The sequence below is a fragment of the Microtus pennsylvanicus genome, chromosome 13 (genome assembly GCF_037038515.1).
Source record: "Microtus pennsylvanicus isolate mMicPen1 chromosome 13, mMicPen1.hap1, whole genome shotgun sequence".
Lineage (NCBI taxonomy): Eukaryota > Metazoa > Chordata > Mammalia > Rodentia > Cricetidae > Microtus > Microtus pennsylvanicus.
In genome coordinates this window covers 79,537,429-79,561,992 of record NC_134591.1, presented here as the reverse complement: position 1 = coordinate 79,561,992, position 24,564 = coordinate 79,537,429, and the positions used below count along the sequence as shown (strand labels likewise).

At 49.8% G+C, this 24,564-nt stretch overlaps 1 protein-coding gene across 22 annotated transcripts in view; it reads left to right on the top strand.

Annotated features, from left to right (window-relative positions):
* Positions 1–18,995: 18,995 nt before the first annotated feature.
* The window catches only part of Camta1 (calmodulin binding transcription activator 1), an 826,088-nt gene continuing 820,519 nt past the window's right edge, over positions 18,996–24,564 (top strand). For all 22 annotated transcript variants that reach the window (XR_012907539.1, XR_012907538.1, XR_012907537.1 and 19 more), the window contains exon 1: positions 18,996–19,143. Coding sequence is in view for 12 of the 22 variants with exons in the window: in XM_075946641.1 (XP_075802756.1) it covers positions 19,099–19,143 (45 nt within the window). In the remaining 10 variants the exon portion in view is untranslated. The remainder of the gene's footprint in view (positions 19,144–24,564) is intronic.

Sequence of the window (24,564 nt, the reverse complement as noted above, 5' to 3'; positions counted from 1 at the left end):
TGAAAGATCAGAGAAGCAGAGCAGATAGCCACTAGAGAAACCTTTTACTAACTCTACCGAATCCTTAGACCCAGAAAGGCGGTCCTGTCCTTAGCCTGCATTCTTTCAGACTTCACTGAGCTCCTGTCTCCACCTCCCTAGTGCTGGGATTAAAGACTCTGGATCCCAAGGGCTGAGATCACCTTAGTGTGAACTCTGTTTCTCTTTTAGACAGATTCAGTCTCGTGTAGCCCAGGGTAGCCTTGAACTCACGGAGATCCCTGTACCTCTGTCTCCTGAGTCCTGGGATTAAAGGTGTGCCACCGCTGCCTGGCCCCTAGTGGTTTAGCTCTGTATTCTGATCTTCAGGCAGGCTTTACTTGTTAAAACACAAACAAAATATCACCACAAAAACCTCCTTCCCCTCAGTCTGGAAATGGAACCACGTGACTGCCATCTTTGAAAACAAGAAGAGTCCTGATCCCTCTTTGTCTTCACCATCCCCCACTTCATCTCACTGTTTGCAGTTACTGCTCCAGGGACACCACTTCCGTCCATAGTCAATCTCCACCTCACTGCAGTGACCGCTGCCCTTGGTCACTCTCCCCTCACTGCAGTGACCGCTGCCCTTGGTCATTCTCCCCTCACTGCAGTGACCGCTGCCCTTGGTCACTCTCCCCTCACTGCAGTGACCGCTGCCCTTGGTCACTCTCCCCTCACTGCAGTGGCCGCTGCCCTTGGTCACTCTCCCCTCACTGCAGTGGCCGCTGCCCTTGGTCATTCTCCCCTCACTGCAGTGACCGCTGCCCTTGGTCACTCTTCCCTCACTGCAGTGACCACTGCCCTTGGTCACTCTCCCCTCACTGCAGTGGCCGCTGCCCTTGGTCACTCTCCCCTCACTGCAGTGACCGCTGCCCTTGGTCATTCTCCCCTCACTGCAGTGACCGCTGCCCTTGGTCACTCTCCCTCACTGCAGTGACCGCTGCCCTTGGTCATTCTCCCCTCACTGCAGTGACCACTGCCCTTGGTCACTCTCCCCTCACTGCAGTGACCGCTGCCCTTGGTCACTCTCCCTCACTGCAGTGACCGCTGCCCTTGGTCACTCTCCCCTCACTGCAGTGACCGCTGCCCTTGGTCACTCTCCCCTCACTGCAGTGGCCGCTGCCCTTGGTCACTCTCCCTCACTGCAGTGACCACTGCCCTTGGTCATTCTCCCCTCACTGCAGTGACCACTGCCCTTGGTCACTCTCTCCTCACTGCAGTGACCGCTGCCCTTGGTCACTCTCCCCTCACTGCAGTGACCGCTGCCCTTGGTCACTCTCTCCTCACTGCAGTGACCGCTGCCCTTGGTCACTCTTCCCTCACTGCAGTGACCGCTGCCCTTGGTCATTCTCCCCTCACTGCAGTGACCGCTGCCCTTGGTCATTCTCCCCTCACTGCAGTGACCGCTGCCCTTGGTCACTCTTCCCTCACTGCAGTGACCGCTGCCCTTGGTCACTCTTCCCTCACTGCAGTGACCGCTGCCCTTGGTCATTCTCCCCTCACTGCAGTGACCGCTGCCCTTGGTCACTCTCCCTCACTGCAGTGATCGCTGCCCTTCAGACTCTGCAGGAACAGCTCATCAGAGTAACTGTTACGCTAGAGTCACACCAGACCTCTGAGTTCTTAATTTTGCTTTTGTGTTTATTTATTGTGTGTGCAGCACATACCCGGACAAGTATGAGGGGGGCAGAGGCCAGCTCTCTGGAGCTGGTTCTCTCCTTCCACAGTGGATTCTGCGGACTTGCATCTCTAGGCTTGTTAACTGCTGAGCATCTCACCAGCCCTGTGTTTTTGTTTGTTTTAGGATAGGGTCTCACTCTCCTACAGGCTGCCTGGAAGCTAACTCTATAGCCCAGTTGATTTGAAATGTTTCTTTTTGTTTTCTGAGACAGGGTCTTATTGTGTAACCCTGGCTGTTCTGAAACTCGCTGTGTAGAGCAGGCTGGCCTTGAACTCACGTGGATCTTCCTGCCTCTGCCTCCCAGGTGCTGGAGTTAAAGGTGTTCACTGCCGCGCTCAACTCTTCTGGACCACTTGTTGGTCGTCTAGACTCAGCCTCTTGATGCCTAGGATTACCACACCTTATTAATTAATGACTGGGCTGAGATGGCTCAGAGGTTAAGAGCACTGGTAGTTTTTCCAGAGGACCCAGGTTTGATTTCTAGCACCCACATGGTGGCTCACAACCATCTGTAACTCTAATTCTGGAAGATATGATGCCCTCTTCTGACCTCCACAGGCACCAGGTATGAACAGTGGTACACAGACATTCACTAAAGCAAAATACTCATATATATAAAGTTAAAAAAAAACCTAAAGAAAAAATGATGATTCTATTCTATTTTGGGGGGCAAGCTTTAAAAAAGATTTTTTTTTTTTTGGTTTTTCGAGACAGGGTTTCTCTGTGGTTTTGGAGCCTGTCCTGGAACTAGCTCTTGTAGACCAGGCTGGTCTCGAACTCACAGAGATCCGCCTGCCTCTGCCTCCCAAGTGCTGGGATTAAAGGTGTGTGCCACCACCGCCAGGCAAGATTTTTATTTTTTATCAGATTCTTATATATTTGTTTATTCTTTGTATGTGTTTGCCTACTTTTGTGTCTGTGTACCATGTGCATGCAGTTCCTGTGGATGCCAGAAGAGGGCAGTATATCCCACGGAACTGGAGTTACAGATCGTTGTGAGCCACTAAACTCTCACAGTTAAACGTTGCTTGTAGGGAGAGAATCTCGCAGGTTGCCTTGCCTGATGCTTTTATCCCCTTTGCACACAGGTAGAAATATCAGAGAAGCAATTTTCAGAGTCTAAACATAAAGGAAAACTAAGCTTGCAGTTTCAGGATTGCTCAGTTACCATGCATGGTTGCCCCAAAGACTCAATATCCACTAATAGTTTGCATTTTTCTTATCTCTCATTTTTCTCTGGAAGAAAACCATCCATTGAATAATGATAATTAATTTTAAAAACAAGACTACCGCTTTAAAAAATGACACACTGAAAAAGAAAGTGGTAATTGCATGTATGCTAAAAAGGAAGTACCATGTGTAGATGTGTGTGTGTGTGTGTGTGTGTGTGTGTGTGTGTGTGTGTGTGTTTGGGGGTGTTTAGCAAGAGGCCTCTTTCTTATTCCTGTCTCAGGGCTTCCAGGACTTTAATTCAGAAGCACTCATAAGCCTCCTTAACTTCTCTTTTCTTACTGTTTTAGGACTGACTGTATAGCCCAGGCTGGCCTGGGTCTCTCAATCCTCCTGCCTCAGCTTCCTGGGAAGTGGGATTACAGGTGTGAGCCAACACCCTCACTTCCCTCTGCTTAAAAAAAAATTGGTGGCACCTGGAATTTTTCATGTTGCCATCTGCCTTGGCAATTGTTCACCGTCAGACAGTGGGAGCAGCCTCGTCTGTCTTCTGCGTGTGCAGCCTGCCCAAGCGCTTGGGATTTCCTGTCCCCACAACACACTGGTTCCTTTGGCTATTACTGGACTGAGCATTCATGCATGCATTCATTCAATTGTTCTTGCACACCGTCGTGTCCCGACTCAGCCCGAGTACAAAGTGGTGACAACCACCCTTCTATCACAGAATGTTGTGTAGCGACTTCCTCGGGATTGAACTATCCGTTTCTGAAAAGAGGAAGGAGGCTCATGAGATGCCCCAAATTAAAAAAAAAAAAGATTCACAAGTTCCTTCCCCAGGGCTAAACAGTGAATGGGGGAAGAGGAGGGGAGGGGAGGGGAGGAGAGGAAGAGAGGAGAGGAGAGGAGAGGAGAGGAGAGGAGAGGAGAGGAGAGGAGAGGAGAGGAGAGATGGAGGTACCTGGGACAGCTTCTTTAACCAGACCCCTGAGTTGCCTCCAAGGTGTTCTGTGTTGGGGTGGGAGTTCTGGTAATGCCGCTACCTTTGAGTCATCCGTGCTCCTGTAAGTAAGTAACTCCTCACCCACCCAGGGCCTGTGAGTAACCCTCATAAACTGACTGGTTTGTGATTTGCGGAGAATCCTCCTTTGGTCTGTCCTCGGCTCCCTGTCCCGGGTGAACTGACATTTGTGCTGTGGTCTCCTGAGGAAGTCTCACAACATGGAGCTATTGTCTCATGTCCCGCCTCCACACTGAGCCATACCCTCCCTCTCTGAAAAAAAGGAGATGGGAGAGACATTAAAAATTAATTAATGACACGAAACAGAATTTATAGATTGTTTTTCCTGCTTTTAAACAGAATCTTCCGTGCAGAGTGCCTTGTTAAATAGGGGCGCTGAGGAGGAGTCAAGTCAAGGGAAGTCAAAGCTGGCTTCCTTTCATTACGAATGTGGCCCCAAGCACCCAGGACAGCCAATTTGGAGACTTGCAGCTCTGATGGCTGCCAGAGCTATTGATTTCCTGCGTGTGTGTTTCCACAGACTTCCTCAGTACAGAGAAGTGCTCGGATTCTCCCAGCATCCTTTGGATCATTCTGCCCCTTGGCAGGGAGGTCAAGGGGTAAGCCTGGATAGGTAGGTCAGGGTGTGCAAGGGCTGGCTTCTTCCACTCAGCCACTCCCGTCCCCAGCTTCCCCAGACTCCGTCCACTGCCTGCTACCAGAAAGAGCTAGAAGAGAGCCCCACTGGGAGTTCCATATGTCCAGCTCTGCCCTAGGAACATGCTCTCTGGACCCTTCTAGGCAAGCCTGTGTGGCTCACTGCAGAGATCCACCACTAACGTGCCTTTCACGCGCCTTAATTCCCTCCAGAACTTTACCCATCTTCCCGGGGAGAGCCATTCATCACAGCCTTTCCCAGCCTCCTCCAGCACAGTCACATCTACAGTCAACGGGGAGGAGGGAGCGCCAACAGGTATTTTTAAAGAGCCTTTATCCACCAGGAGATCGGAAGGAAAATATCCCCTCTGAGCGCTTAGTCACACATATCAAAGGAGACAAGAGTCTCCATCTTCATTTGCATGGCCCCGGCATTAGATGTGGTCCAGTTCCACCAGCTCTGCTTGCCGAGGCAGAACTACCGGCACTTTTCAAGCCTTGACGGAGACAGAGAGAAAATGCAGCCGGGCAAACAATACATCACCCTGCCAAGGCATTTTCCATTTTTAAAAGGACAGAACAATTTTACATTATTTTTGGAGCCTCTTTGCAGCAAATATCCCTTGACATTTGTTCTAGTGCCCTGGCCAGCCTGTCTGAAAGTCTTAGTGGGTTCCAGCCTGCAGCTCCTGTGTGTCACTAGGGACTTCCTCTGCCTTGGGCTCTTGAATTTCCAGACATATAAGAAGGGCAAATAGCTTTCTCCTCCTCCTCTTCCTCCTCCTCCTTCTCTTCCTCCTTATCCTCTTCCTCCTCATCTCCCTCCTTCTCTTCTTCCTCTTTATCTCCCTCCTCCTTCTCCTCTTCTTCCTCCTTCTCTTTTTCCTCTTCCTTCTTCTCTTCCTCCTGCTCAGTTCCCTCCTCCTTGTTTTCCACCTCCTCTTCTTCCTTCTTTTTGCACAGGCTGATTGAACTCGACTATGCAGAAGTGGCCAATTAAAATGCCACCCTGATGGTGGTGTTTTGGGAACCCGAAGTTCTTGAGTGGATAACTGATACTCAAGGCCCACAGCCACCAGAAGGCAAACATAGAGCAGGCTACAGTTTGCAGTTTAGGAGTTTAGGAGACCTGAAGGGAGGCCTGGTAGAAGATAATGAATTATACTCACATATGCCCATGAAGGGGAGGCTCACGGGGAAGAGGTAAACAGAACTATTTCTGGAAGATACCAGCATCAGCCACTTCTGGTTAGGTTACATGAAACAGTCTTCTGTGTCTGAAGAATCCTGATGTAGGTATTTCATAAAATTTGCCAAACTGTTCATGTGTGCATGCATGTCCATGTTTAAGCACATGTGTGCATGCATGTCCATGTTTAAGCACATGTGTGCATGCACGTCCATGTTTAAGCACATGTGTGTGCATGCATGTCCATGTTTAAGCACGTGTGTGCATGCACGTCCATGGTTAAGCACATGTGTGTGCATGCATGTCCATGTTTAAGCACACGTGTGCATGCATGTCCATGTTTAAGCACATGTGTGTGCATGCATGTCCATGTTTAAGCACATGTGTGTGCATGCATGTCCATGTTTAAGCACATGTGTGTGCATGCATGTCCATGGTTAAGCACATGTGTGTGCATGCATGTCCATGGTTAAGCACGTGTGTGCATGCACGTCCATGGTTAAGCACATGTGTGTGCATGCATGTCCATGTTTAAGCACATGTGTGCATGCATGTCCATGTTTAAGCACATGTGTGCATGCATGTCCATGTTTAAGCACATGTGTGTGCATGCATGGAGAGGACAGAGGTTGGCACTGCGTGTCCTCCTTGATGGCTCACCGCCTTTTGTTTCAGGCAGGATCACTTGTGCACCTCGTGCGTGCTGATTTTAGCTAATCTGTTCTGTCACCCTTCCCCTGCACCTATGCACACCAGCGTGTGCAGTGTGGCATAGGTGTGCAGTGTGGCACCCAGCTTTTTTTGTGGGCACTGGGGTCAAACTCAGGTGCTTAGATTTGCACATCAAACACTCTTACCCCCTGCCTCCTCTCCTGAGGCCCAATCTGGTCTCCAAGGTGATCTACACGTGGTCCCCTCTTTGTCCAGTGGGATGTGTTTTATTCTGGGTTGGGTGGTTGGTTTCATGGTTTCAAATGCCCATTCCAGGTTGGCCTGAAACATCTCTGGAACTGACTGATGAATCCGAGCCTGCCCTAGGAAATGTTAGTCAGCTGGCAAAAAGAGATAACCCTACATAAGACAAAAGAGCAAATGATTTTATCTGCAAGTGATTATGTCTGACAAGATGAGAAAGAAAAAGATCCTTGTCACTGGAGAGAACTGGGCTTTGGGGACTCTTTGCCCAGGTCAGAAGGCTGGCCTTCCACAGTGTGGGTTAAGAAAACAGTTGCAGGCCTGCTCTGTGCCCTCGCAGAGAAACAGAACTTCTTTTTCCCCCGTGTTTACAAAGGGGAGGCTCTGCAAATCAGATCTACTCGGAGCGTGCTTCCCAGGTCTGCTTGGAGCGTGCTTCCATTCACAAGCAAATTCTCTTTGAAGAAACCTATTTTTGAATTGCTATTTACTACTGAAATTTTAATTTTCGCTTTTAGTATTGTCACACACGTGGTCTGATTCTTTGTGGGTGGCGTAGCGAGGCAGATGGAAGCCTCGCCTAATGGAAAAGGAGCGTCGGCTTTCATTCCAGAGGGTGGAAAGCTTAGGGGCGTCGTAATTACCCTCTGATTCCACGCTGCTCGCATACCCACGCTCGCGGTGTGCTGAGAACGTGAAAGAACACGCCGCTGCCACGACAACAATCTGTTTTCACTCCTGAGAATCTGATTTTTTTTTTTGGCTTATGTTTTTCCCCTTTTGCTGTTAAAAAAATTAACCCCTTCTGAACTCCTTTAGTGTATTAAACAGTCTTAGATATCTTCGTGATGAATTCCCTTGCCTCCTTCAAGTCTGTGCTCAAATGTAAACTTATTTCTTAAATACAAATTATTAATAAGCATATGTATTTAGAAAGTACTAGGTGATATTTCTGTATAGATAGATATGGTATAAGGTGCCAATTTCTTTTTCTTTTCTTTTCTTTTTCAAGACAGGGTTTTTCTGTCTTTGTTATTCTGGCACTCACTCTGTAGACCAGGATGACCTCAAGCTCACAGAGATCCGCCTGCCTCTGCCTCCCAAGTGCTGGGATTAAAGGCGTGCATCACCATTTCCCATCTAAGATGCCAATTTCTTAATCATGACTACACTGGTCATTTCTATTTAAAATGAGACTTGCCGTGTGTATGTGTGTGTGTGCATGCGCGGGTGTGTATGGTGTTCACATGTGTATGCAATCTTTGAATGTGTGTGGGCGCACATGGGTGTTTGAGTCCATGGGAATGGACATTGGGTGTCTTCCTCTCTGGCTCTCAACCCTTTCCATTGAGGCGGGGCCTCTTGCTGGAACTCATAACAACCCGATTCAGCTTGTCTCAGTCCTAGCTTGCTCCAGGGCTCTCCTGTCTCTGCCTCCTAAATGCTGGGATTACAGGCAGGTTGCCACTCCCACCTGGCACTTCTGCCCCTCCCACTTGTCACAGGCATGCCACCTGCTGAGCTATCCACCCTAGCCCCAGAACTGGCACTCTGAGTGCTTCTGTTGTTGTTTGAGACGGGGCCTTTCTATGTAGTCTTGGGTGTCCTAGAACGCTCTATCTAGACTAGGTTAGCCTTGAACTCACAGAGAGCCTCCTTCTGAGTCCTGGAATTAAGACGTGTGTCACCATGCCCAGTTCTCTCGGTGCTTTTCCTTGCCATTTTTGTTCTTGTTTTTCTCCAAGAGAGCAGGGATGTGTGTTCCGTTTGATGATGTATCTTAAGATACCTCTCTGTTAAGGCTATTGCTGTGTAGTGCAGGTTGTCTTTGAACTTAGGACCTCCCCGCCTCAGCCTCCCGAGTGCTGGGAGTAGAGGTGGGCGGCACCACACTGGCAGTGCTGTGTTTCAGTAGCACAGGGCAATGCCAATGACTTGAGAGATGCTCAGCTGCTGTTGAACGGCAGTGTAGGGCAAGGGCAACAGAAATTGGGGAGTGAGCAAGAGGTTCCTATACCAAATGGATTCTCTGGTTTGGGGCATATTATTCGGTGGGGGGACCCTTTAACTGCTGTTTCACAGATGAAGTAGAAACAGGAGATGAGGCAATGCAGATTTTGTCCACATGTCAGTTGGCTTCACCTGTCACCCTGACACAACCCGGAGTCACGTGTGAAGATGGAACCTCCGCTGCAGAGCGGCTCAGATCAAATCGGCCTAAAAGCAAGTCTGTGTGGCATGTCCATAGTTGCTGATGATGTGGAGGGCCCAGGCCTCTATGGGCAGTGCTATCCCCTAGGCAAGCGGTCCTGGGTTGTTTAAGAAGGGTGGCTGGCGGCCGGGCGGTGGTGGCGCATGCCTTTAATCCCAGTATTCGGGAGGCAGAGGCAGGCGGATCTCTGTGAGTTTGAGACCAGCCTGGTGTATAAGAGCTAGTTCCAGGACAGGCTCCAAAGCTACAGAGAAACCTTGTCTCGGGGAAAAAAAAAAGGTGGCCGGGCACTAGCAGAAGTGAGGAAGTAAGCATCCATCCTGCATAATGTCTGCTTGAGTTCCTGCCTTGACTTCCCCTCCGTGATGAACTGTATGTAACCTGAAAGCCAAGCAAACCCTCTCCTCCCCACATGGCTTTTGGTCGTGGTGTTTTATCGTAGCAGCAGAAGGTAAACGAGAGCATCTCATAGACAAATGACTTCTTTCTGTGTAGGCAACAATCCTAAACATAGCCGTTGTCGCCCCCTGGGCCACTAAGCCGTCTCAGGGATCTTAGCGAGCCTCGCTTGCCTGCGTCTGCCTCTGTCCTGTGAATTCTCCGAGCCAGCCTCAGCATCATGCAGGCTCTCTCAGAGAATCGTGCTTTTTATCTTGCTGAGGAGGGTCATGGATGAACGTGCACTCTATCCTCTCGAGGAAAGCTTGTCGAGCCTCCTGGGTTATACCATAGGATGCTGGCTGCGTCTCCAGCCACACAGTTTGTGCCTTCACCTCCGCTGTATATCATATGCGTATATTCCCTTAGCCTTCTGATGTTTCCACCTGAATAATTTAACAGGCATTCGGAATTGCTAGCATGTCCCAAGCTGAATTCTGGATTTCCTCCCTCAGTTAAGCCCTCACCCCCTGGCTTTAAATGCCACTCTGGGGACTATTTTGCTCAGACACAATTCCCAAATGTTGAGACCAGCATGGCAGGACAGACCCAGCATCTCAGCACTGAGGAGATGGAGGCAGGATCAGGAGTTCAAAGTCATCCTCAGCTGCCTGGGCTACATGGCATTTCCCGCCAGAAAAGCTAAATAAAGTCTGGCGTGGTCATGCATACTTTTAATCCCAGCACTTGGGAGGCTGAAGCAGGCAGATATGTGTGAGTTCAGGGCCAGCCTGGTGTATGTATATAGTAAGTTCCAGGCTAATCAAGGCTCCATAGTGAAGCCCTTCTCAAAACCAACCAATCAACCAACCAGCAAAACAAAACAACCCAAATGCCAAGAGCCAAGGCTTGGGTCAAAGCATCTCTGTTTATTTATTTTTTTATTTTAATATGTTTTTATATGGGGCCAGAGTTTCCTTAACAGTTTAGAACACTTGTTGCTCTTTCGGAGGACCTAGGGTTTATTCCCAGCACCTAATAGTGTTTCACAACCATATGTAACTTCAGTCCCAGGGGTTCTGATGCCCTCTTCTGACATCTAAAGGCACCAGGCACATGCATGTTGCACACACAACTTGCAGGCCAAACAGTCATACACATAAAATAATAAAATAAAAAAGCTGAAAAAAAATGAATGTGGATGGGTGTGTCTGCACATGCAAATGGGCCACGCCACATATGTGCCAGTGTCCTCAAAATACAGTAGAGGGCATCAGGTTCCCTGGAACCAGAATTACAGGTGGTTCTAAGTCGCTTAGTGTGGGTGCTGTGAACTGAACCCAGGGCCTCTGCAAGAGCAGCCAGGGCTCTTAACTGCTGAGCCATCTCTCCAGCCCACATTTCTAGTTTAACTCAAGTTAATTCTTCAGCAAAACCCAAGGCATCTGCCTTCAGCATACAGTCTAAAGCCACCTATCTGGCAAGGCCTCTTCCCTCTTCTCTGGTTTAATTTTGCCACCTGTCTTTGTAAGTGAGGTTTTATTGAAGCATCGGCGTGCCCATTCACGCACCCATTGTCCAGCACCACTTTTGTGGCGCAACGGCGAGCCGAGCTGTCGGTAGCGGAGAGCGGAGTCCACAGCAGACTCTTCTTTCTGGTTCTTTACCGAAGACTTTACTGTCTCCTGATGTGGAAAGGCTGGGAACGGCGATCAAAGATGTCAACTCTCGCTCCCTGGGACCTATGAATGCCATTTTATTTGAAAAATGGCTCTTTGTAGAAATGATTAATGCTCTTGAGATGGGGGAGTTGTCTGAATTATCTTGATGGGCCCTGAGTGCCATTCTCTGTAGCTCAATTGTTAAAGTACCTGTCTAACACAACACAGCTCTAGGTCGAACCACAGCACCAATTAAAAGGGTTTAGTGATGCGCAAACACGGACCAACCCTGGGCTACATGAGACCTTGTCAAAAAAAAAAAAAAGCTAGGCAAAGAGCGATCCTGGAGTTGGTACAAACAGAAGGGCAATGTAAAGACAGGAGAGAGAGAGAGAGAGAGAGAGAGAGAGAGAGAGAGAGAGAGAGAGAGAGAGAGAGACGCTAGACCAAGAGATAAGAGATAAGGATCTTTGTAGGGTCTTCAGAAAGAGTAAGACCTTGGGGCTGCCAACCTTCTGATTTTTGGTCCAGCGGAACTGATTCCGGACTCTGGTTTCTAGAATTGTAACTGAACACACTTCTGTTGTTTTAAGACATGAAGGCATGTTGTTAGCACAGCTCTGGGAAGATGATACCCCCTGTGGATGCCACCCCCCAGGCAGAGGTCTGCCATCATTTCCTACCTGGTTTCTCTGTGTCTGGCATGGAGGTGCAGTCTCCACTTGGCTGGAGAAGGATCCTTCCAAAGCACCAGTAAGATAATACCCTGAGCTCAAGACCTACCCCCTGCTGGCTTCCTAGAACCTTCAGAATAAAATCCAATATCCCCACAGAGAGGTGCTTGTTCTTTGGCCTGGTTTCAGCTTGCTTCCTGGCTCCACATCCCAGCACTCTTTGTACATGGCCTCACTGTGGGGCTTATAAACACACAGATGCCCTGGGGCTTTTGAACTTGCTGGTTCCTCTGTCTAAAACATCATCCCAACCACTCCATAACTGCTATTCTTGTTTCCTACAGGATTCGGAGAGAACTTCTATGACCCACTTTCTCCAAAACAAAAACAAAAATAAAAACCAAAACAAAGCAAACAACAACACAAACCCCACTTTCTCAATAGTACGTAGCATCTTTCAATTGCTACATTCAAACTCATACCGTATGTTTATTATCTGTCTTTCAATGTCCCCTCCAGCATGGCAGGCATTTTAGCATGTTTTGTTGAATCCCCAATCACGGGGAACTGATATCTAGTATGTCCTAAGTGCCCCTAAACATGGTAAATAAATTTAAATCATATCAAATGAAGGACACTCAGCTTATTTCTGTCCCATTCTCAAAGGTAACTGTAGGGAATAAATTCTTTGCTGTTGTTTTTTGGATTTATTTACTTTTATTTTATGTGTTTGCTTGTCTGTGCATAGGTACGCATGTATGTACGTACGTACATATGTATGTATATGCACATGTATGCCTAGTGCCCAAGGAGGCCAGAAGAGGGCACTAGATCCTCTGGAACTGGAGCAGCAGTTGGCTGTGGGCCACCATGTGGATGCTGGGAACTGAATCTGGGTTCCCCAGAGCAGGGAGTGTTCGTCGGCTCTGAGTCAACTCCTGGACCCTTTGTTGTTTGGAAACCCTTTCGGTTCTCACAGGAATATCCATGTGCAGACGAGAACAGTGAGAAAGTATATGTTAGGCCCAGTGGTTTATTTTTTCTAGTTAATCATTCGAGCTGGAGACCTTTCAGTTGGTAGATATTGGTTTAACTCTGTTGCAAAGATGGCTGGCTACATGATAGCCCATGGCTTAATATTTAAAAAAAAATCAATTTTTCTCCTTATTTGAAAATGGAAAGGCTCGGACTGGGAACATGCCCCAGTGTGCAAACATGAGGACCTTCGTTTGAATCTCTAGTACTCGTGTAAAGAGCCGTACATGGCTGGACATGCCTGCAATCCTAGCTTTTGGGGGCAGGGACAGGATTCCTAGAGCACACTGGCCAGCCAGCCTAGTTGAAACAGCAAGCTTTAGGGAAGGGGAGGATTCTGCCTTGAGGCAATGGGGGGGGGGGGCGGAGAGAGAGTCCACATGCTAGCAAGAGAGCATGAACAACCACATTCCCTCATCCTCCCACAACAAATACCCCAAATTTAACACCCCTCCCCCAACCAAACACAAGTGGAAATCCGAAATAAAACAAATCAAGAACATCGGAAGGCTCGACAATGAGATACTTCTGGGCCCTTCTTATTCTCTCCTGTAGAAGTTTGTGTCTTGTGGATGAGCCTCCATGGCCACCCAGCAAGACAGTGCTGGCCCACCAAAAGCTTTCATTTTAGTTTTCTTTTGCTGCTTTTTTTTGTGGGGGGGTGTGGGGGGTGGTTGGGTGCATGTACTCTCGGAGGCCAGGTGTCAACGTTCTTCTTCAGAAGCTGTCCACCTTGTTTTTTGAGACAGGACCTTCCGGGGTTTTGAGGCTAGGCTGCTAGCCTCAGTAAGCCTCGCTGGTCTGCCCGTCCGCCTCCCGAATGACATGGTGGCACTACCATCCATGCTGGGTTTTTATTGGATTCTGGGTTCTCACGCGTTTGTGAAAAACACTTTTCCAACTTAAGTGACCTCGCAGCTTTTTTTTCCCCCCTCTTTGGGATGACAGAGTCTCCCTAGCTCAGGTTGCCCTTGAATGTGTGATCCTCCTGCAGCTGCTTCTGTCCTCTGGTTTGCAGGTGTTTGCCGCCACTCCTACTGTAGTCCAGGTGTCTGGAAGGTGATTTCGGTGTGTTTGTTTGTTTTGCAGCGTCTTGCAGTGTAGTCTCAGCTGACTTCCAGCTGTTTGTGTTGATTCCCAGTCTCAGCCTTGGAAGTGCTGGTATAACCGGTATGAACTTCCCTGCCAGGCTTTTGACAGGTGACTTTCTTGTCACATCTAAGTGGCTTTTCTTTGGAAGACTGAGTATAGGAATGAGCTACATTTGGAAGCACTGGGTATGTCTTAGGAGCTCTCTGGATGACTTAGGGGCCCCCACTGGTGGTCTGGGGTGACTTACAGATCTTACATCTTTGTCAACTGCCGGGAGCCACCCTACCAGACAATGGAAGTATAAGGATGCTGTGCAGATGTTAATGTCCCCTTCCTCTAATCATTGCTGCCTCTCACCCTTTCTCTGTAGCTGTAAGGGACTCAGCTGCTCTCTCCCTGGGTCTGAAGCAGAAGAGCAAATCCTGGTTTCCTACAATTATTGACTTTGGAAATTGTGAAACTCAGACAGGTATAGTGGCGTGTGCTTGTCATTCCAGCGTGAGTTCAAGGCCAGCCTCAGCTACATAGTGAATCTGAGGTTACCCTGCCTGAGTGGTCCTCACTTGGAGCCCCTCCCACTCTTGAACATTTTCTTAATTACCCTACAGACCATCGCATCAGCAGCCTTGAGAAGGACAGGAAGATGAGCTGGGGGTGAAAGAGAATGTCCAGAGAAAAACAGGATTGATTGTCAAAATAGCATCTGAAGGTGAGATACATTCCTACTAAGATGGAACTCCATGGAGGGCTCTGGGGAGAAGGGCATTTAGGGTGTTTTACTCAAGGGTGAGGTGGAAAGGTCTTATAACCACAGCTATTGTTTAGGTAACTTCTCCTGAAACCCAGTGACTCACTTTCATGTTGTTCTCTGCTTTAATTGCTCAGAGAAAAATGAAGCTGCCCGAAGTGGTTTGGTAGTCCTGGTCCCCTTTCAGTAAATACTGACCAAATGTACCAAATGATCCATCTCAAAATCCCAACAGGTTTCCGGTTCCATAGGTCTGGTCTCAGATTACTTTCTGTGCTTAAAATACCCACCTCAAGGCTGTGCGCACTGTTAACTCAAAGCTATCATCATCATTATTTTATGTGCTTGTTTTGTCTGCATGCTTGTTTGTGCACTTCGTGCCCAGTGTCCTTTAGATCTCCCAGACTTGGGTTGTAGATGGTTATAAGTTACCCTGTGAATGCTGGCAACTGAACCAAGGTCCTCTGCAAGAGCAAAAAGTGCTCCAAACTGCTCAGCCATCTCTCCAGCCCCAGGCTCACCTTCTGCCTCAGCCTCCCTAGAGTTGGGATTGTAAGAATGAGCTACCACACCAAGTCTGGAACCTATGTTTTCATTAAGATGTTAACTTTAATTATAAAAGCAATGTAACTAACTATATTGTGGCTGTATTATAGAAAATAGAGACAGTAAGGTAAATTCCATTTCTTGAACATATGCATCACTCCTTTATAAAGTGCACTGTGTGTGCTCATCCTCTCTGTGTGCCGTGTGTGCACTTTTTCTCTCCGTGTGCCGTAGTGTGCGCGCTCATTCTCTCCGTGTGCCATAGTGTGTGCACTCATTCTCTCCGTGTGCCATAGTGCGTGCTCATTCTCTCCGTGTGCCATAGTGTGTGCACTCATTCTCTCCGTGTGCCATAGTGCGTGCTCATTCTCTCCGTGTGCCATAGTGTGTGCGCTCATTCTCTCCGTGTGCCATAGTGTGTGCACTCATTCTCTCCGTGTGCCGTAGTGTGTGCACTCATTCTCTCCGTGTGCCGTAGTGTGTGCACTCATTCTGTGTGCCGTAGTGTGCGCGCTCATTCTCTCCGTGTGCCATAGTGTGCGCGCTCATTCTCTCCGTGTGCCGTAGCGTGCGCGCTCATTCTCTCCGTGTGCCGTAGTGTGCGCGCTCATTCTCTCCGTGTGCCATAGTGTGCGCGCTCATTCTCTCCGTGTGCCGTAGTGTGCGCGCTCATTCTCTCCGTGTGCCGTAGTGAGCGTGCTCATTCTCTCCGTGTGCCGTAGTGTGCGCGCTCATTCTCTCCGTGTGCCGTAGTGTGTGCGCTCATTCTCTCCGTGTGCCATAGTGTGCGCGCTCATTCTCTCCGTGTGCCATAGTGTGCGCACTCATTCTCTCCGTGTGCCATAGTGTGCGCGCTCATTCTCTCCGTGTGCTGTAGTGTGCGCGCTCATTCTCTCCGTGTGCCGTAGTGTGTGCGCTCATTCTCTCCGTGTGCCGTGTGTGCACTTTTTCTCTCCGTGTGCCGTAGTGTGTGCGCTCATTCTCTCCGTGTGCCGTAGTGTGCGCGCTCATTCTCTCCGTGTGCCGTAGTGTGCGCGCTCATTCTCTCCGTGTGCCGTAGTGAGCGTGCTCATTCTCTCCGTGTGCCGTAGTGTGCGCGCTCATTCTCTCCGTGTGCCGTAGTGTGCGCGCTCATTCTCTCCCTGTGCCGTAGTGAGCGTGCTCATTCTCTCCGTGTGCCGTAGTGTGCACTCTTTCTCTCTGTGTGCCGTAGTGTGTGGGCTCGTTCTCTCCGCGTGCCATAGTGTGTGAACTCATTCTCTCCGTGTGCCGTAGTGTGCGTGCTCATTCTCTCCGTGTGCCGTAGTGTGTGGGCTCGTTCTCAATGCGTGCCACTCTCTTTTGAGAAAGACTTACTGTGTAGCTGGAGGTGACCTTGACTTGTCTCTGACCCTTCTGTCTCCATCTCCTGACTGTTGGAGCTCTTTGCCTGTGCCACCATGCTTGGTTTATTTGGTGCTGGGAAGGATCTAAAGCTTCATGCATGCTAGGCAAAGAGCTCTCCCATCCGAGCCACATCCTTAGCCTTCAAATGCAGTATTTTCTACCATTCTATTCTATTTATAAATGAACACCAAAATCTTGAGTATCTCTCATAGCTTCAGCAATGGGTGAGTTTGCCCATTTTGACACGTGACTTGTGGTAACATTTCATTTGTATTTTAATAAATAAAGCTTGTCTGAACATCACAGAGTAAGACAGCCCCACTGGTTAGCATTACAGACCAGGCAGTGGTGACACACACCTTTAATTCCAGTAGCCACAGCAGATTGCCATAGAAACCCAGCGGTGGTGAGTGGTGCACCGCTTTAATCCCAGCCCTAGAAGGAATATTAGATGGGAGGAGACAGCTCTCAGACACAGTCAGGATCGTCATTTCAGACTGAGGTCGAGGTAAGAGCCAGTGATTGGCTGCTTTGCTTTTCTGACCTTCAGGTTGAACCCCCAAGTCTGACTCTGGGTTTGTATTAACCCCGCTGCAGTGGCTAGTGAAGTGCTCCACTGTGTGGGTAAGCACAGTTCATCTGCTAAACAGCCAAGCTTTGCACTTTGGGATGGGCCACTTTTTTTTTCTTAAAAGAACTTATTTTTAAGTTAAGTGTGTATATACGAGGGAGGTGCACACGAGTGCCCGTGGTCGTGAAACTGGAGCCACTCGCAGTTCTGGTCTGCCAGGTGGGGGTGCTGGGAGGGGGGGTGCCGGGAACAGCTGTTGTCCTCTGAAGGAGCAGTGGTGCTTCTAACTGTTAAGCCATCTCCCCAGCCCCCATCGCTTTTTTTTTGTTACATTTTCTTACTTCAAGCACTTCCCTACCTGAGGTTATTTCCTTAGAACAGATCCTCAGAAATGAGATTCCCAGGTCAAAAGACATAGATATTTTTATGGCTTTTAATACATACCGTGAAATTGCTTTTTGAAAGGGTTATACTAATTTACAACGCCACCAGCGTTTCCAGAGGCAACACAGGTGCTATTAAGAATGCTAATCGATAAAATACTGTACCCTAGTTGTTAAAATTTCGCCTTTTTTGAGGCTCATAAAATTAAAGTTTGTTGAAGAATGAGTGTACAATACAAAACATTCTTTTGGGATATCTTTATTTTTGGAACAACCTAAGCAATTCTCCGCGGTGAACAACAGAAAAAGAACACATGTTGTTAGGATTGGCACAAACTGGCTTTGACGATCAATCCTAACGCCAAAACACTCGATCGACTTTTCAGTGCTTCTGCTAACAGCAAACAGAGGGGAAAAAAATGTTGAGGAATCAAGCGGTGCAAGTTTACAGAGAAATCTGGAGCTCGGCTGCTTTTCATTAAACTGCGTTCCCTTGGGTATGCGTGCAGAATTCCTGCACTCTGCCCCTTTCCTCCCTCCTTCCATCCTTGGCTCTTTCTTTTCGGGCCACGTGCAGAACCCCTGAATTTCTGTGGAGAAGGCGTAGCAGCACTTTGCAGCTCTCCTGCCCTGGGTTTGCGAATCCACCCGGTGTGGCCCTACTTCCAGGAGAGGCGTGCGAAGCTGCGGCCGGAATCCGGCTCATGTGCGGCGAGCCCGGGAGGGACTGTCTAGGCTAGCCGAGGTCGAGCGTTCCGAGCCCTGGATCCGCGACTGCAGCTTGGGACAGGCACCTATGACTCATCGGCTCCGCCGGTCACATGGACAACGTGACCAAAATAAAGTTTCAGTATTTTAAGCCGCTAGAAAAGGGGACAGAGAGACGCGAGGCGGGCGGGAGCGTAGGGCTGCCGCGGGGACGCAACGCCGGCCAGGGGGTGGGGACCGGAGACCAGGAAGGGGCGGGGCCTGTCGTAGGGGGCGGGGCCTGATGGGAGGCGCGCCCCTCCCCCGCGGCGGGCAGCGACGCCCGGACTCCCGGCCGAAGGGTTCGGGGACACCACGAGCACGCCTCGGCGCCTCGCGTCCTGTCCCCCAGAACCGCCCCCCGCCAGCGTCGCAGGATGCGGGATCCCGGAGATCCGGCGTGTCCCCCACAGACACCGGGACCCCCACGCGCCGGCAGCGGCTTCCCCGGGAACGTCCTTCAGCTCCGGGAGCACGCGGGAAAAGCCCCAGCACGCCAATGAGCGAGCGCCTTCCTCATGACGGTCACGCTGGGGGGCGGGGCTTCCCACAGCCGTTCCCGAGTTCCGGGAACCCCCTTTGATTGGTCTGGACGGCTTGGGAAACACTATTGTGACGCCCAATCAAAACACTACGTCTCGGCCTCGAGGAAATATTCCGTGTCAGGCTCGTCCTGATTGGGCCGAGCTTGCGGGCTCTGGCCACTAGGAAGCTTTGTTTAGATCTGGAGGGCGGGTTTTCCTGGGAGTGGGTGGGGAGGGGGCGTTGATTCTAGACCAATCACATTAGTCGGTGCGGTGGTGCTCAGCCAATGGGCTGGGTGGATAGGACGCTCCTCCCGGAGAGTAGTGAGACCCCTGGTGCAGCCCGATTGGTCACAAGAGCCTTGACTGGCAGTCGCACTACCCAATGGGCGCTGTGCGTGGGCCGCGGGGCGGGGCCAGGGCGGGTGCGCGGCGGCGGCGGGGTGGCTGGGCCGGCGGCGGCGGCGGTACGAGGCGCGCGCTCGGGGTCCCGGTCGCGAGGAGGAGGAGGATGTGGCGCGCGGAGGGGAAATGGCTGCCGAAAACAAGCCGGAAGGTGAGAGCCGGAGCGCGAGGGCCCGGGGCTGTCAGGGTGGCGGAGGCACGGCGGGCCCGGGGCCGCGCCGGACATCCCGGGCATCGGCGGCGCGGGGCGCGAGCGCGGGGGCGCGGCGGGCGCGGGGAGGGCGCCGGCAGGGTGGGGGGGGCGGAGCGCGGCCGAGTCCTGAGGTGACTCGCGGGCCGGCCAAGCGCGGCGCCCCGCACCCAGCCCCGGGGGCGGCAGGCCGGGGCGGGGGGCGCGCGGGGCGGGGGCCGGGCCCAGGGAGGAGGAGCCGCGGCACCTCCCGCACCCGGCCCGGGGCATTCCCGCCGCGCCGGCCAGGGCGTGAGGGGCCGCGGGGAGGAAAGTTTCCCGGGCCGCGGGGTCTCGCGGTCATCTGTGCCGGCGACCGTGGCGGCGTCAGGGCCGGACGTTCCCTTCCACAGCCCCCCTCGGGCCGCGAGGCGCCTCCTAGCGCCGGCGTGGGGGGTGTCCCCGCGCGGGTCCCCGCCAGGGGGCCCCCCTCGTGCCGAGCGCCCCTCGGCTGAGGCCCCGGGCGACCTCTCCCCCAGCAGGGCCGGGGGCCTCGTGCGGCCTCCCCGCCCCTCACGGCGTGCTCTTCCACTCTTGCCCTTGCACCCTCACTGCCGAGAGGGTGGGGTCTCCACACTGCCTTGCCCTTTACCTTCGGTGACCCCGATCCTCTTCGCCCGGAGGGTTCCGTGCGAGCCTGTCCCCCTTTTCCGGGGAGTCTCGTGGGGCCGCGGAGCCTCGGCACGCCGGGTTTACCCTTCTTCGCCAGGACAAGGGGACTCGGGCTTACCCATGCTCTTCTTTCTTTGCTCGCCCAGTGGCTCGCGGGGCCCTGTGCAGCCCTGAAGTCATTCTCCATAGGAAGGCAGACACTTTTTCCAGATCTCCACTCTCCGCACACTTTCCTGTGTTAGGGTGAGCTCATTTCCTGAATACCCTTCGAGTTGCCCTCTTTCTCGTGGGGAAAACCGGACGCTCCAGTGCTCCTCTCCGCTGTCTGCCTCTCTCCTTGGAGTTCCCTGTCTGGGCCAGGGTGGGCGCCCCAGTAAGATGTAGGGCAGCTAGGGCTTCCGATGTGTCTACCACTTGAGTGAAAAGAAACCTCAGCGATTACTCCTTTCTCGAAGGAAAACAAGGATCTATAGCTTCCCGTTCATTCTTGGATCTTAGGGGGCACCCTTCACCAATTAACACTACCCCACTGGGAGAAGGGTCATATGCCCTTGAATTTTGTGTTCTGATGCCTGTTTTCTGAGCAGTAAGAACCATACTTTATGCGTCCCACTCAAGAAGTCTTTGAATCTTTCTTGGAAATAAACTTCCCAACCCCCCCCCCCTTTTTTTTTTTGAGAGAACTCATATCCTCCTTATGGCTTCTGTTTCCCAGTCAGCCATATTTAGTGAGCCTGTTACCTTGACTTTTTCTAATTTTTCTCAAATTGTATTCATGTTGGCTGGGTAAGGAGAAGCCATATGCCTTTCTATCCAGAATAGGGAGCGTAGACACCCTTGTCGCCCACATGCCATTTGAGAAGAGGTAGCTTGTGTGCTCCCTGTGGTACCAGAACCTTCCTTTGCCCTGGTATGTCTCTAGTGGGATCAAAACATTTCTTTGGATCTTGTACCTTTCAGGCAAAGGGGAAATGTCTCTCTTTTTTGCTGTTTTGGTTCTCTTTGGCATCACGGAGCTTGTGATGCCCTGCACAATTGTTGAAGACGCAAACCACTTGGTACATACATGCAGTCACATTCGTACATGGAGGGAGGAAGTTCGAAGGGTCAGGTGAAAGCTCTTTGCTCAGTGTGTGTGTGAACTGTTAGCATGCAAGCTTGTGTATTTATATATACATATCCAAATATGTTGTTGGTGACTTCAGGCTTAGAAGAATCAGAAGTATCGTTGATAAATGCCATTTCTTACCACTCCTTCAGTTGTTTTGTATTGTACCGAATAAGCAGAATGCCACCCAGAGCAGTCACCACATCTCCCTTGTGGAGTGCTTGCCGATGAGTGTCCAGACTTTTCCATTTGGAATCTAGGGATGGTATTCTTGGCTTGATTCTGTGGGGAGTAAAAGTTATTCTTGATTTTTTTTTTTAAACTGCAGTATAGGAGAAAGATTTCCCGTGTTTTGGGAAAACGATGGGAAGTGGAGAAAAAGCTGCTTTTCCCTAATAGAACTGGGAACTGATGTCCTCAAGTATGTCCCTGTTGTATTTCAGCCAATGAAGTGAGAGACACCATGAAATTAGGAAAAGGTACCTTTGGAAAAGTGCTTGCCACTTCCTGGGAAGGTGGCAGGGTTTTTCTAGGTTCTTCTCTCTGGGGTTGGTGAGTGTTGAGAGTTCAGCAGCTCTGGCTCTGTTCAGGTGCCTCACTGCTCTGTCTCTTGCTTTTCCCTTAGCAGTTAAGTCTTACTTGTGTGGAGCTTCACCCTGCATCCAGCTCTGTGCGTGTGCACACGTGCCTTTGCACACTTTCCTAGGAAAGGAGCCCTCTACCTTGATTTCCCAAGTAAGGAGATGTCTCAGTTGACTTCTGGTTTTGCTTTTCAGCGTGGTACCCACTGCCAGAAAGTAAAGCTTTTGGTCTGATTTTCCTGGGTGTGTCTGTGTGTCTTCTTCCCCTTTTAGGCTGTTTTCATCCTGTACCTCTCGCTAGCTTAGGGGGCTTGTTTGTTTCTAGGGGTGCTAGTGAGCCTTGGAAAAATGAAGAGTGGAATACCTGCTACGTATGTTGGCATAGATCCAGGAGAGTCATCTTGTTTCTGGTGCTGGCTCTTCTGTGCCCTTCTCCAGGCCACCAACTACCTTTGGGAGTTGTCCTGTCCAGCAGGGTGCCACACATGGGGACTGAGCAAGGTGAGGTAATGAAGGTCTAGCTGCTTGTCAAAGTTGGGCGAGCAGGCGCTTATGGTTTGGCTGGGCTCTGGGTGGTTGGGAATCAGTGCTTTCCTCCTGCCCTCTGCAGGGTTTTCTCTTGCAGTTGGCCTGGTTACTCTGGTTTCCTTAGTCACTTTGCTTTTTTTCCTTTGTATCTTTCTGTGCGTACGTGACTTCCCCTTCCATCTCTCATTCACCAGCATTTTGGGAAAGGCCAGATGATCTTTTTCTCTTGTCCCCTTGAAGACCTGACTCACCCTGTTTCTGGGAAATGTTGGGTTTCTACATCTCACCTTTCAGTGGATTCTGCATGTTGACTTGTGCACAGCAACCTCTTCTCAAGGTCAGATGGGGTCAGCTTTCCCTTTTCAAAAGACTAGCATCACTCTTGCTCTTGGAGGTGAGTTTATGTCATATTTAGCCACCTCTTCATTCTTTTCACTTTATCAAAAAATTGAATATTTTGTCTTGAGACAGGTCATGTTTTGTAGCTCAGGCTAGCCTAGAGTTTATTGTGTACAACAGTTTGGCCTTGAACTTGAGGATCAGTCCTCAGGTCTCAGCCTTCTGAATGCTGGAGTCATAAGCAGGGGGTGCCATGCCCTGCTCAGCCCCATTTTTTGATACTTTAGTTTTTATTTTTAGGCCCTGGTGATTTTGGCTTTTCCCCCTGAAATGGCCCTTTGGAGAATGAGGGTGGAACAGTTTACCTTTGTTTACTAGGTGTTAGTCTGTGTGCCAGACGGATTTGAATTCTTTCTGATCTTGAGGTAGCCACCCTTGTGCCCATTCCCTACACCCTGTTCATGACTTTGGCCCATTCCTTATGTCCTGTTCGTGGCAGCTTGGAGAACACTCCCTTTGCATCTTATGGGAACAGGAATAGAAGAGGGTTCTCACATCCTTGGCTTCCTGCAGTTGTGCCTATTGAGTCTTTAGTGGCATCTTAGTGTCTGCTCTTTTGACATCATTGTCATGTCTGCTCTCCTTCACTCAGCTATTCACTCTGGAACCCTTTCCTGGATGTTTGTTGTGTGCAAGGAGCTGCAGGGTTTAGTGACTTTTGCCTGAGACCGTAGTGGATCTTGTTAGCCTTTTTTTATAAATGACATGTTACTTTATCTATACTTGACTTTAATAAAGTTCTATAAACTTTTCTGATTTTAATTTTTGTGTGTTGTAATTTTATAAAAAAAAAACTTCAATAATGTGTGTTCTTGTGGAGCTTTTCCCTTCCATCCTGGAGGAATAGGGGTGGTGAAGAGGTTAGAGGGTTTACTGGGAGAGGTGTTTTGCAGCTTTCCTCTAGGTTGTGGGGTTTGTGTTTGTGTGTGTGCACATATAAGAAAATAGTCACTCTTAATGTGACTGTCTAGGTATAACTTCTAGGTAATTTAGATATGTGATCGGAATGTTTAGTATACATTAGAACAACAGCATTTCATACAGGTATTATATGCATGGAACATAGCATTTATACATAACAGATCATTTTTACATAAAGAGCTTTTAGAAAAGCATTATTTTCTAATGATCTCCTTGGTTCATGTATTAAGCACTGGATAAGACATCACTCTGTTTGCTGTTCAGTTATCTAAATCTAATGCCTAAGGTTGGCCACCACTCCAAGGCCAGAGCCGATACAGTTACTAGCTGCTTATGTGACTTCCAATTCTTTATTATGCTGTTTGATAGTACTGTTATTTGTATCTTTCTTTTTTCCTAAAACCTGATTCTTTTTGCGTGCAGATGAGGTATACATCATGATGTTGACATTGATCAAAGGTAATCTGAAGTGTGCTTATTTTCCTCTCCCAAGTCAGGTTTTCTCTCCACAGAGGCTGTAGAAGCCATGTCTGTAGCTGTCACTCCTGTGGCAACCCATACAGTCGGTGGATGGCTGTCCCTTTGTCCACTGGTTCTCTTGTGGTGACAAGTGATAATGTATCTCTTTGCATTTCTATATTGCATGGCCCATCTTTAATATTTTGTGTCTTATGGAGTCATCATACTTTGCTTATTATTCTGGGCAACTCAGGTTCTACCTCCTTTTCCCCTTCTGTGCCTGTAGACTAGGTGGATGGCATGGGCTCTAAGTCCCAGCAAGGGGACAGAGGTGTGAGTGAAGTGCTGTCCTTCAGATTACTGAACGTCCCCGTGTAGGATTTTGGGAATTTGTTTTTGCTGAATTAATCTGGCTTTTTTCTGTCTCTGGTTAGATTGCAGTACAATTCTTTGGATATAGTTAGTAACTATACCAGTCATTGGGAACTTTTGTTTGCAGAAAATTGGGCCCCTCTCTTAGAACTCCTCTGCCTCACTCTGTGCTGTGTTGCAATCTGATGTATGGGGTGAGGGTAGCTGTGTTCTTATTCTTTGTCCACCTTACTTTAGGAAGGGGCACCTGCCTGCCTGCCTGTCTGTCTGCCTTCCTGCTCACCCTCCTCTTTCTGTTCTGCTCAGGTTTAGGGTCAAGGCTGCCCAGACACAGTCATATCCTGTGTTTATGCCATTATGGGT